General features: G+C 37.9%; 1 protein-coding gene across 2 annotated transcripts in view; it reads left to right on the forward strand.

The window, feature by feature from the left end:
* Positions 1-332: 332 nt before the first annotated feature.
* LOC126174640 (myoneurin-like) overlaps positions 333-13,891 on the forward strand; it is a 136,941-nt gene continuing 123,382 nt past the window's right edge. For both annotated transcript variants that reach the window (XM_049921050.1, XM_049921051.1), the window contains exon 1: positions 333-1,116. In XM_049921050.1, coding sequence (XP_049777007.1) covers positions 568-1,116 — 549 coding nt within the window. In that variant the 5' untranslated portion in view covers positions 333-567. The remainder of the gene's footprint in view (positions 1,117-13,891) is intronic.

Genomic DNA, 13,891 nt, shown 5'->3' on the forward strand with positions numbered 1-13,891 from the left:
TTTTGTAGCGTGCATCATTTTTCGCCGTCCGTGGGCTAGGCGCAAGTCAGCTCTGATTGCTACGATTATTAACCAGCCCATAGAACAGTTGGAAGGAGAAACGACATTCAAAAGTAACGATTGAAGCCTAGCATTATTTCCCTTTTATGATTAAACATTGTAATTTCTCACAGGCCAATGGATTATCCGAAGTATGTTATTACAACTGTTTCTGAACTTTGTATTGAAACTGTACCTTACTGCATTGTCACATCTGATAAAATTTAAAATAAAAGTCATATTGAACTAAAAAAAGTTGGGTCTTCGGTATAGCATCTTTGTCTTAACGTCAATATCGTGTTGTACGATTGGCGGCTTGTTTAGTGTCAAAATTAAATATGCTTCGTTCGAAGTTGTGGGAGATGCTATTTGTGTCAATACTGTCTAGGGATATTTATTTTATGTCTTTAATCTATGAAGATTGCTGTTTAAAAATTAGATCATTCTGGTGAGGTTTCCAGATTATACTCTGGACTTATTGTTTGCTGTCGTAAACGTTGATGCAAGGTTTAAAATAAATTTAAAATAATGGCTGCAGACGATTCAATGAATTTCTCAGAAAACGATCACGCAAATGTCGTTCTGGAAAAGCTGAAAGCTCAGAGGGATCAGGGGAAGTTCTGTGATATTGTTCTTTACGTGGGAGGAACCGAATTCCGAGCACACCGAAACGTACTGGCTTCATGTTCACAGTATTTCGAATCAATCCTAAAGACTCATAAATCAATAAAAGAACGTTTAACAGTCACCTGCCAGAGTTCAGAGATATTCCAGAGCTTGTTGAATTATATGTATACAGGTTGTGTCATAATTAATAAAAGCAATGTTTCTGAATTGTTGAGATTGGCCAATCATTTTCTAGTAGGAAAGTTAAAAAACTACTGCGCCGATTACCTTGACAGGCATTTGGATGTAACAAATTGTCTGTCTGTTAGAGATCTGAGTGAGAAGTATAATTTGCCTATCTTACTAAAGGCTGCAACCTTATTTGTGGCAGTGAATATAAACAAAGTACTTTTTGAAGAAGAATTAATGAACTTTAGCCTTCCAAAAATGGAAGAATTTCTTTCAGAAAAGGTGCGTTTAGCAAGACAATACTTGTGTAAAGAGCATACTGTATAAGTAGTTTATGCATAAATGCCTAATGTACGTCAATATTGGCAGTATACTTTTTGCATGAAATAAGTTTCTGTATTTTTTATTTTCCTTTCACTGAAGTGTTACAAATATTGTTCTAGAATTCATTAGCTTGTTCAAGAAGGAATGGAATGAGTATAATTATGCATGCATTTTCCTCTGTGATTCAGTGTACTTCACACCATATCGTTAAATTCTCACACCTTTGAGAGAAGCATGAGGAATAATTATTTTATCCACATTGATTTGTGCTGTATTGATATTGTTTTATGGTTGCAATGTGCTTTCATATCGAGTAACTTCTATTAATAAAAGCCATCCTTAATAAGATGATTTTAAGTTTTTGTAGTGGTATCACAAATAAAATAAGTTTCATTCTGACATTATATAGTTCCAACAGTTTCCGGGTTGACGTAATGTGAATAAAAATTACTCTTCCCAGGAAATATTTATTATTATATTTTTTAGTAAGCACAGAAGCCTTATATTGTGTTTCCACAGAGAGAGGAGGCTGATGACAAAAAATGCTAAATGCACAATAACAAAATTGTAAAGAATCTGACAAAAAAAATGTAGTATTTGCATCAGTAAAGCCATGTTTTCGTTAAGAGCATACAATTGGAAATAGATATTGAAATTTTGCAAACATCTGTAAAAAATGACAGTGGCTATGAGATATAGTATTAAAACACACAATGGTGCATTGTAGGGAAGGTAAATGACCAACTTCAGCATGGTAAGAGAATTCTAGGAAAGTGTAGCTTATCTATAAAGGGGACTGCATATAGGGCATTAATGCTAGAGTGTTTGGGATAGCCTCCAGGTTGAAAGAAAGGAAAACATTGGAGCAGGTCAGAGGTGTGCTGCTATATTTCCTACCAGTATGGTCAGTCAGCATCTGAGTATTAATGGAAGTGCTGTGTGAACTAAAAGGAGAATCCATGGAGGGAAGACTGCATTGATTTTGTGGAAGACTGTTGAGAAAATTTAGAGACTTGAGATTTGCAGCTGACTACGGAACAATTCTACTGTTACATCCAAACATTTTGTGTAAGGACTGTGAGGACTATATAAAAGAAGTTAGGAGGAGGAGATTAGTGTTTAACATCCCGTCGACAACAAATTCATTGGAGACTGATCACAAGCTTGCATTAGGAAATCGGCCGTGCCCTTTGAAAGGAGCCATCCTGGCATTTGCCTGAAATGATTTAGGGACATAACTGAAAACCTAAATCAGGATGACCGGAGACGGATTTGAACCATCATCCTCCCGAATGCGAGTCCAGTGTGTTAACCAGTGCACCACCTCGCTCGGTGAGAAGTAGTTATGCCTCATAGGGAAGCATATAAATAGTCAGTTTTTCCTCACTCCATTTGTGATTGAAACAGGAAATGGAATGAGAAGCAAGGGTACCCTACCGCCATGCATCATATAGTGGCTTGCGGAGTATGTAGCTGTACATATGTTGATATACAAAAAGATAAAAAAATACATTCATTGATTATGATATATATAAATATATACTTATTTCGTTAATGAACCTTACATTGGAATGGCTGTACAGGCTTAGAACAAGATTCAAAAGTAAAAAGAAATTGTACTCACTATTGATGAATGTATAGCAAATATATTTAGGAAAAAGTTTTCGTAAGATATGAATTATGTGGAGGAAAGGGTGAACTCATTTAGTTCATGCAAGCTTGCCTTCAGGTACCTATCAACTGAAGAAAAGTGTTTTGCTTTAGCATTTTCATTTTAAAGGTAGTGATTTCATTTCAAATTGAAATGGCTAGTTTGTTGAGGAGTAGGCTGCCCGTATTTATCAATCCATCTTGACTTACCCTCTGTCTTTTGCTCACCAGATTAATGTTTAACTTGGTTCATGTGTCATGGTTGTCGATTTCTCTTTGTTGGAAACCAATATGGCTTTTCACCCACTGCAGTAAACGGTTCTGAGTATATAAATGCTGGAGATTGGTAATGTATTAAGTTATTTGAAAATAAATTCAGTGGTTGATCTCACTGGTACTCTGTTATTTTTGCTATCCTTTTTCTGCATAAAGAAAATTTTTCTCAGAGATGCCCCACAAAATGGGACATTGAGAGTGCAAGTCTGTCATACAAAGCTTTTAGTGTGTTTATATCACACGACTACCTGAGGAATCTGAATGCTTAGTAGAGCCTGACGAGGAGTGAGCTGGCAAACCACACTTTCAAAATCTTTATCCCTGCAATTAATTTGTCGTCAATTTGCAAGGCATCCATGTAGTACAATAGTTCCTGGGTGGCTAGAAGAGAAATATGAGCTGTTTTTGTGGTGTTTAGCAACAGTTTAAGGTTGAGGAGCATAGAGAGGAGTCTTTCAGTTGTTTTATTCTGTTGTACCATATGCGAGTACTACAGAATACATATTTAGAGGATTTAATGGAAGGTCATTGATGAAGACCAGGAAGAATCGAGGGCTTATTACTGAGTTTGTGCGACTCAATATCTAACCAGGGTTTGTCAATTTTTTTAAATTTTTTATTTAATTTTTTTTAATGTATATAAAGTGGATTTGGGTTATACTGTTTACTTTTTGTTGGTGATATTAGATTTAAACAACTGATTTGCAGCACATTTGATACTATATGGTTCTGCTAGAACAGGAAACTAAAGTTAAAGAAGACTAATTCACAGCACTGATTTAGAAAGGCTATATGATTGAAGAAAAAATGTAGTGACTTTCAGCATGAAGATAATGACCAGTAAGTCTTACTTCTATGATATGTCTGAAATACAATGACTAAAGTGGATCATGGATCATTAATCCAGTGGAGCGGGATTTTCTTCCATATCTTTTTGTTTGACATGCTGTCAGTAAGCTTTGAAGGACAAAAATGCATAATAAGGTTTCCAGTGTATAAAATTTGTCTTAATTTTATTGATACTACATTCACTTCGTTACAGATGAAAATAGAATATCCAGTTTCTTCGTGCCGGTGATGCTGTAGTGCTTTGCAGATCTACTTTAATATTATTTTTCAGCGACACTTATCAGCAGATTCAGCTTTTTACTGCTTGTTTTGTTTGGCGTATCCTCTCTAAGTAAATTTTGGTTTCATTAAAGAATTCCAAATACACGCTGGCTGAATCACTTAAAAAAATATATGCATTGTATTCTCTGTAGCGTAACGGGCACTTAGAGGGAGCAGCAGAATCAATCTAAGCCGAATAACTATGGGTTGTTATGACTTGGTTGTAGTCAGTGCAAACCTTAGCAACTGAGCGGTACTGTGGACTGTAGCAGTGTGGTTAGCAGTTTTTAATGCCTTTTCATTTTATTAAGACATAATTTGTTGCAGTAAGTACCTGTAATGGATTTATTACTATATAATTCTATCAAAGAAAAACCCAGTCAAAGAAATAACTAGTAAATTATGAATCAGAAGTGCTTGTGAGTATGTACCTTCAAGAGACAAAATGTGTAGTACTGCTGACACACACACACACACACACACACACACACACAAAAGTAAAAGTGACACACATTGAAATAATTTTTCTTTCCTCGGGGATGAGAAAGGGATGGTTTAGGGAAGGTGAAAGAGGGAGAGCAAGTCTCTCAGACCCCAGAATGAAAGGAGACCAACTGTAGTGCAGGTGAGGGAAAGGGCGGGGTGGGGGTGGGGGGGGGCAATTGGAGACAGCAAGTCAGAAATGTTTCATTTGTGAACATTGTAGCAGCTTCAGTCTAGAGATGGTAAGGACATAATGAAAAGTAAAGACAGTTTAGTATGAAGAGTTATGAAACATGCAATTTACAATTAGGGACTTAACAAAGTTAACAGAGATTAAGTCCAGGAGGATGCCAATGTGCAAGGATAAGTTGTAGGGCAAGTTCCTATCCCCAGAGTTCAGAGAAACTAATATTGGTTGGGAGGATCCCAATAGCCCATGTAGCGTGGCAAGCACTCGGGTCCTTGAGTGATGCTGTAAAGCCTGATGAGCAACTGAAACAACCCTCTACTCTTCCATTTCACAGGCATTAAATGAAAAGAAGACCTGACCACCAATGTCTGTCTACATTCATACTCTGCAAACCACTGTGAAAAGTGTGGCACAGGGTATTTCCTGTTCATTTGCATATGGAATACTAAATAAATGCCTGTATGTGTGTTGTAATTAGTGTAATGTGTTGTTCACTATCCTTGTTGGAGAAGTGTTGTATATTCCTAGATTTCTCACTTAGTTTCTGGTTTCTGAAACTTTCGCAGGACAGTTACCGCATACCTTGAAGGATCTCGTAGTCCTTGTTCTTCAGCATTTCCATGGCCCTCTCCTGTGATTCCAAGAAACCTGTGATGATGTGTGATGCCCCTCTACATATCAATTTAACATCTCATGTTAGTCCTTAGTCCTACTTGTTGTGAATATCACAGACTTTAACAAAATTCTGGGATAGGGAACACAAGTGTTGTACAGGAAATTTCTTTCGTAAACTATGTTTTCCTAGTATTCTCCCATTGAACTGAAGTCTGCTACCTGCTTTACTTACTGTTGAGTCTGTGACCATTCTCATAAGTTGTTACGCCAGGTATTAGTAGTAGCTGGCCAATTCCTGAATCAGTAACAACTAAGCAGAAAAACATAGTATAATGCACAAGATATTAACCAAAATCAGCATCAACACTAAGGGGGGGGGGGGGGGGGGGAAGTTTCGATGTGACAGAGGTGCAAATAGGATTTATTTGTGGATTAAGCACAGCAAACACTTGCAAGTCGTGAATGAATTAATGTAAACTAGGAATATGATCTACCACTTTGCCTGGGAGTAATATACTTAAGAATGCTTTTAATTTCATTTCAATAAAATCTTTGTGTATAGCCCTTGAAAGACAAGATATCAGTTCACAATAATATATGAAAAGAATAGATTACTACTTATGAAGTAGAGAAGGCGTTGAGTCGCAGAAGGATACAACAAAGAGACTGCTACACATTTCAGCCTGTAGTCAAAAGACTAATTCTAAAGCAGAAAACACACTGACAAGCACAAATCGCACACACATAACCACTGTCACTGGCTGCCTGCCGGGGCCAGACACACTGTGTGTGCAGTCTTTTTGTTGTGCCTGTCTCAAAACCACATTTGTTTGGTTAGTAGAAAACTATCCTTTTCATAATATTGTCATTATTCCATCCTGGATTTTCCATTGTTTGAAGGTGGAGATGTCAGTTCAACTCGTTATAATCTTTGCCACACTTAACCTGGATAGCAGAAATTCAGAATTGGAGGAGGAACTGGGCAAAATGATTTTGTTATCATCAAATTTATTCCCAGCAGCACTAGCAGAAATTTTCAGTTCGTTAAACTGGAAAAAGAAGTAGAAATACATTCAGTGGAACATATCTGAAACAGCTAGAAATTTAATTTTACTGAAACTGAAAGACAACACATTGAAATTTCCTGGCTTGGCTTTGACAATCTGAACAAAGTTTTTGAAAGAAATATTTGAATGTCTCTGAAACAGTTTACAAGCAGTGTGATTTGTCAGTGTTGACTTGGTGTTGGTTAGATATGGACGTTTAATGTGAGAACAATTCAGAAACTGAGATACGCCTGTTTAGCAATGGAGAGATGTGTGTTGTGAATTTATGTATGTATTCGTCCTCCGAATCATTTTTTGGCCAAGACATGCATATGGTCATGTACAAAGAGTGTGTTATGGTATTGAAAAACTGGAAGAGACAGATAAACAGAGATACAAATTGAGGAACAAACTGAAGTGAAAGATGTAATTATGGATGTAACGAAGATAAAATGTAGGCAAGTGGGGTGTATTGTCAGGTGAATGGGTAGTGTATGTGGCAAGGAAGGTATTTGCTGGATTTTATAAACACAGTGTTCTGCAGTTCACTTGAATTGGGAACTTAATGTTTTGTAAGTAGTCTTCACGGGTTTGCCGCCGGATCACGTTGTGCAAATTCCACAATATTTCCTCGAGGCAGCTGTCCGACATCTTCAGGTGGTTCAACCTTGCTTGTGGCTAGGTACGACTGACGGTATCCGCACACTGATGCCCCATTTTTAGAACGTGCGTGAAGAATGCGCAGCTGCAGAAATCACACATGCGCAGTGATTTGCCTTATTCAAACTTCCTGCCAAAAATCGCAGAGTGGCTCTCCCACACGTGCATTGTACGCTGCGTTTGTCAAATGCGGCCAGACGTTACTCACCAACAGCTGTACTAGGCCAGTATTATGTCAGGCCTGTTACTGAAGTATCTTGATCTTCACGTCGTGATTTAATAGCAGCTAATGCAGGGTTCCAGGCTGTGCTCAGTTGAAATCCCGTATCCTTGTTGATGAGATTATCGGCTGTACAGATATGTATTGCTTCCTTAATGAATTTGCACAACGTGATCCGGCAGCAAACCTGTGAAGGCTATTTACAACACATCCGCCGGGAAAGCTTGAAGAGTCACTTCATGTTTTATAATTGAATGTTGATATTGGTTTCATAGGATTTTCTGTTATTTATCGTGCCACACTTTTATCTGGCTGCATACCCACTGTCAGCAGCACACTACAAAAGCTACATAACTGTAAACAAGATAAGTGTTACCTATCAAGATAATATACAAAGTTATTGGCTAAGTACATTTATTGCCAACTTTCAATAATAAAAAAATTAAGTTTCTGACTTATTGGTTCATCTGGGGCTGCTTGGTTGCGGAAACACAAAATGTGGCTGCTATAAATGGTGAGTTACGAGGTTTTCCCCGGTTGCTGGAGATTATTCCTTAGGTTATTTGGAACAACAAATGTAAATACAGTAATGTTATCAGATTCATAATGAAGGAGCTACAACAGAGTTCCAAAACATGCCGTGGGAGCGCTACACTTGTGTTCACAGGACACACGATCAATCTTAGGTAGACAACTGCAGCGAGTGGTATGTTTTAACAACCACTTGTTGATACTGCAGTCACTGTTTACTGTTGTTGTCTCCTGTGTACAGTACAGTTTGCGATGCCGTACAAGTTTTCATAACAGGAGTATGGAGAGATGGTGAACATTTTGGGCTTCTGTGATGGTAATGCGAAAGCTGCTGTTGCCGAATATCACTACCAGTGTCCTAATCATAGGATTCCGGGTGCCAAAACATTTAGTGGAACACATCGAACATTGCTAGAAACTGGTACCCTTCCCAGTATTTGTATTCACTCCGAAAGACATCGTGATGTTCAAGAAGAGGAAAACATTCTTAATTCAGTAGAGTGCAGTTCTCGTTCAAGTACAAGATGTCTAGCTACCCGATTGAATGTTTCACAATCTAAGGTATGTAGAATTCTTCATGAGAATGGACTGTATCCTTTTCGTATGCAGAAAGTTCACCATTTAAAGCCACATGATTGTGCCAACTGTTTACAATGGAAATTGGCAGCTCTATTGCTTCATAATGTTCAGTGATGAGACAACCTGTACAAGAAATGGCATCAACAACATGTATGTCTGGACAGACAAAAATCCCCATGCCACAGTGGTATCTCAATTTCAATGAAGATTCAGTGTCAATGTCTGGTGTGGTGTTGTGTGTGACCAGTTACTGGGACCGTTTATTCTCGCGGGAAATTTAAATGGTCAGATGTACGGAAAATTTTTACTAGAGGACTTACCGCAGCTTCTTGAAGATGTTCCTCTGTAAACAAGATGCCACATGTATGTCCAGCATGACGGGGCACCTGCACATTTCGACTATGTGGTAACAGCTTATCTTAATCAGCAATTCCCACATCAATGGATAGGTCTCGGGAGTCCTACCAACCGGCCTGCCAGATCTCCAGATTTGACACCCCTAGATTACTGCATCAGGGGTGGATGAAAGACATTGTGTACGAAGTTAAGGTGGAAACACAAGAAGAATTGATGCAATGCATTTTCGATTCCGCAACATTAATAAGGAACGAGCATGTGAAATCACAAAATGCTACTCGCATGTTTCACTCCCGTTCGAATCTTTGCCTTCAGATGCAGGGAGGAAATTTTGAACACTTACTTTAAATCCACTCTGAATGCAAGAGACTGCTACAAAATTGTTTAAATTAATTACTATGTGCTTTTTTCAATTACTGTAGCTCCTTAATTATGGATCCGATCCCATTATTTTATTTACATTTTTTGTTCCATATAATCTAAGGAATACCCTCCAGAAACTGGGGGAAAAACTTGTGACTCACCCAGTACAAAATTGGAACATCCCTATTGTGTGTTCTCTTTATATGTATAAAAGAAAGACTTGTAATCCTGGAGATGCCCAGAGGAGGCCTTTATCCAGCAGTGGATGTAAAATGATTGTATAAAACTGCATCTAACTGAGGCTACAATAATTTCAAAAACATAATAATTGAAAGGAATTTTCATCATCAGTTCACATAAACTTAGACACTGATGAAAATATGAGATAGATTGTGGACATTCTTGATGGAACGGCCTGTTATTTGTCTTAAGAAGTTTAGAGAAACTTGGAAAACTTTTGTCTGGATGGGGACTTGAAATCTTCAGCTTACTGGCATAGGGAACTACCATCACTGCAAATGCACTGTCTGCTGGTAGCCAGATTATAAGGGAGTGATTTTTTGTGGTGGGAGGAATGATAGCCATCAAAATGCAGGGACTGTAGATGATTAGTGGGCTTCATATAGACGGACATACGGAAGGAGCTATCAGAGAGGTGGAGGTCAATGTCCAAGAAAATAGCACATTGGGCTGAGGAGGATCAGATGAAACAAATTGCAGAGAAGCTGTTGAGGCTGTGTAGGACTAATGGTGGAATGTATAGGTCCTTGCCCAAAACATGAAATTACCGTGAATGAACCAGAACCAGACAAAGGGCTTGGGCTTTTGAGAGGCTAGAATAGTTTCCTGTACATGCTCCATAAACCAGTTGATGTAGAAGAGTGCCATGGAGATGCCCGTGGCTATGCCACTGATTTGTTCATATATTTTTCCCTCAAATGAAAAATAGTTGTGTACAAAGATATAATTAGTTAGATGTATAACTAATATTGTGGTGGGTCTGGAAATGGAAGAACGTTGGGGGAGGTACTGCTGGTGTGTAAGGAGGTGACATCAACAAAAATGAGTAGGGATCTTGGTGATAATGGGGTGGGGACTGTTGAGAATTGGTGAAGGAAGTGGGTCTTATCTTTCATATGGGAGGCTGTGCAACAAGCAATTGGTGCAGTGGATACTTAAGTGGGAGAGGGGGAGGGGTACAGTTGGATGGCGGTATGAATTGATAGAGGCAAGCTTCAGTGTTGAGGTTAGGTTGGCTTTGATTGGTGGGGTTTGTCACATTAGAGTATTGATATATGGAGAGTAGGTCTTTGACTAGTTCAGCATTATTGAATTTGGGTTAGGGGCTTAATGTGAGGCCATTGGAGTGGACTGAAATTTCTGTAAGATTGCAATTTTTGGCAGGCAGATTGACAGCAGTGTTTTGTGTTTGCATAAGTTCTGTGTTTTTTGAGATGTTGAGAGGTAGTTTTGGGATATGTGGCAGATGGAAAAGGTCGGAATTGCAGGGACTGGGTGCTATGAGGGGTTAGGTACAGGGAGGCCAGGAACAGTCTGAAAAGCTTTTAAGAGTGTTGAGGGTAAGTTGGACTGATAATAATTGTTAAAAAAATTGATACAGTGTGCCATTTCTGATTTTATTGACACTGATTCCAGCCAACCAGATTGTTGCTCGTGCAAATTCAAGCTCTTGCACATGCTGCAATGTGGTAATGCACAGACATCTGTGCAGCTGTGATTTACCACTTGTTCAAATGCTCATAATCAGTTAAAATGTGCCTTTTTCAGAAGTGATAAATTTAAGCTAGATGAGCAAAAACTATGTTTAAGCCAGTTTGAGGAAACTAAATGAAGAACTCATTTGGTGACACTGTCTCTGGCAGTCTGCTGGAATTTGTGTGTGCAACAGCCTGATGGTTAACTTAGTGCTCATTAAATTGAAAGTGGCAAAGCACATAATTTTTTTTCTATCTCTGAGCACAACGTACACTGCAACACCCTTAAAAATTTTTTTGTCTGTTTCTGACATCCTGTATATCCGAAGTGTCTGTAATTAAAGTTCCAGTTTCAAAACACTGTAGAAAGAGAACCACTGCTCAGAATGATGTCACATTTGAACAGCGTATTATTGATACAGGGAGAAATGGCATGGAACAAATTTTTTTTGGAAAATTTCGTCAGTAGATGGCACTCTAAGTGTCTTAATGTAAATGAGGTTGGCTACAAATTCAGCAATCGACAGTTGTGGCACGGTCAGTAAGGTAAGCCTATCCTCCACAACAAGGTCATACAACACCAGGTGGGAAAAATCGGTTTTTAATTCTCCTGAGGTCAAAAACCAAATAAAAAGCAAAATGACATTGGTTTTTAATTGTCTCAGGACCAAAAATTCCATAAAAGTCAAAAGACATTGACTTTTGATTGTTATGGAGCCACAAACACATGAAAAGCAAAACAACATTGGTTTTTATTTGTCCTGAGACTGGCGCAAGATTTGTTCAGTTTGCTCTCCCTATTTATTGCCAGAAGGTGAAATCAAGAAATAGCAAGTTCCACACAGCAGATCAGAGCGTCTCGGGGGTCAAGTTCAGAATGTATAGTGGGACGCATGTTTTCGTTTCAGCTACAATTGTAATTGGAGAACTGAACACAATGTCACTCAAATAACGCTACAGCCAGAAGCTACATGGATTAAGATCAGGCAATCTGGATGGCCAGGCTATGGGGAAAAGACGGATGATAATTCTAGAAAATAAAGAAGAAAATTATACTACCATGATTCATGGCTTTCAGGGTGCCATGTGAGAAAAGTTTGAATGGGTTTCACATTATCAATGTTTCTGGAGTCCAGGCTGGGCAACATGGAGGATATCATTGCATTTGGGATATGTCATTACATTCGAGCTCAAAATATGTTCTAAGATTCTGCAACAAGTCAACCGTAAGGATACTGAATGGTAGTTTTGAAGATCATTTCTCCTGCCCTTTCTTTAGACGGGTGTGGCCTGGGCTTTCTTCCATCTCGTGAATGTGTAGCTATTTACAGTTAACCTTAGGATTAATACATATAAGAGTTGACATTTATTTCATACATGTCCACTTTCTGTAATTTTTTTATGTTAAATTTCGATGCGAGTATACAAATTATAAAAATTCCAACAGAAACAAAAACATTGGTTGAGAATGGTTATTTTTATACTTGTTTATCTTTTGATCATTTTTGAAAGCGGTATTAGGCAACTCATACTGAAAATAAATATACTATCTGACCCAACTACATACAGTGACAAATATGTGTATCTGAAATGTATATCATCATAGTAAATAGCTGTGATAAGTCACTAACTATGCCTTCCTCACATCTCTTCACCTGCATCATCACTGCTACACTACTAAAATTTGCAGGAAATTCTGGAAAGACACTTTTTTCTTAGTGATTGTAATATTTATTTATTACTCTTGGACAGTAAAGAGAACATTTTTATTTGGTATGTTACTAAGAAGAAAAATGAGATGGGAAAATTATATTACTAGTCATTTAACTGGGTTTGTAAACTGAACAATATAAATGCAGTTGTTATTTTCTTTCAGTTCTATTTGTTTTATCATCTTATTCACAAAGGTTATTGTGTGACGTATCATCACATCACACGTGCAGTGCACAACTGCACATGGTTTAGTGATCCACTTTGTTGAGCGAATGCTAGCTTGTAAGAATTGTGTTCATAGTAGATAATTATAGTGAGAGACCATTATAATGACTGGTTCTAGCAAAGATGGGAACACATGGTTATGTGCTTGTGTATGTAAACAAACAAAAATTATGCATTATGTAACATGTGTATCTAAAATATCTTACCAAGTGTAAAACAAAGTGTAGGGTCCTAGATGGAGTGGTGTTGAATAAAACCTGCCTAGATGTCAAGAGGGCAATATGTGAAAGCTTCAGCAGCATACTATTATTTAAATATCTCACAAAGTCAAAGAATTTCTGGCCATAAGTAATGACTGTTAGAAATTGAGAGTATCAAAGTAAGAGTGAATAGGGTATTAAGTGAAATTTGTGACTGAACTGAGAATTTCTTGGTAGGGAGGATGCAGCATGTTATCTTGGATGGTGACTCATGGTAGCTGTATATTTATGGCTTTCCGGACAACATTAACACCAATCCCAGACATTTTTGCTGATGGTGCAGTTATCTACGAAGTGCTGTGTGAAAAAGCTGCACAAATAATCATTCATTATGATAAAGATTTCAGCGTGATACAAAGATTAGCAACTTGTTTTTAATGTTCATACATGTAAAACTGTGTGCTTCACAAGATGAGAACAACATAGTATCCTACGATTAGAATAAACAGTCATATAGGCACAGATGTAGGGTATGACAGGGGGCACGCTTCAGATCATTGTTGGACTACTAGGGCAATGCGATTACTCTAAAAGGAGCAAAGGAGATTAATTACAAAACACTCATGCAACACATCCTAGAATATTGCTCACCAGTACCAAGTATGTCTAACAGGGGTCATTGAATGTATGCAAAGAAGGTCAGCACCTATGGCCACAGGTTTAAAAAGAAAAACTGTTTTGACTGCTGTGTAACACAACCTGTTCACTAAGCAATAATTCTTTTCAAACAGCTTGATGAT

Source organism: Schistocerca cancellata, chromosome 1, assembly GCF_023864275.1.
Source record: "Schistocerca cancellata isolate TAMUIC-IGC-003103 chromosome 1, iqSchCanc2.1, whole genome shotgun sequence".
Taxonomy (NCBI): domain Eukaryota; kingdom Metazoa; phylum Arthropoda; class Insecta; order Orthoptera; family Acrididae; genus Schistocerca; species Schistocerca cancellata.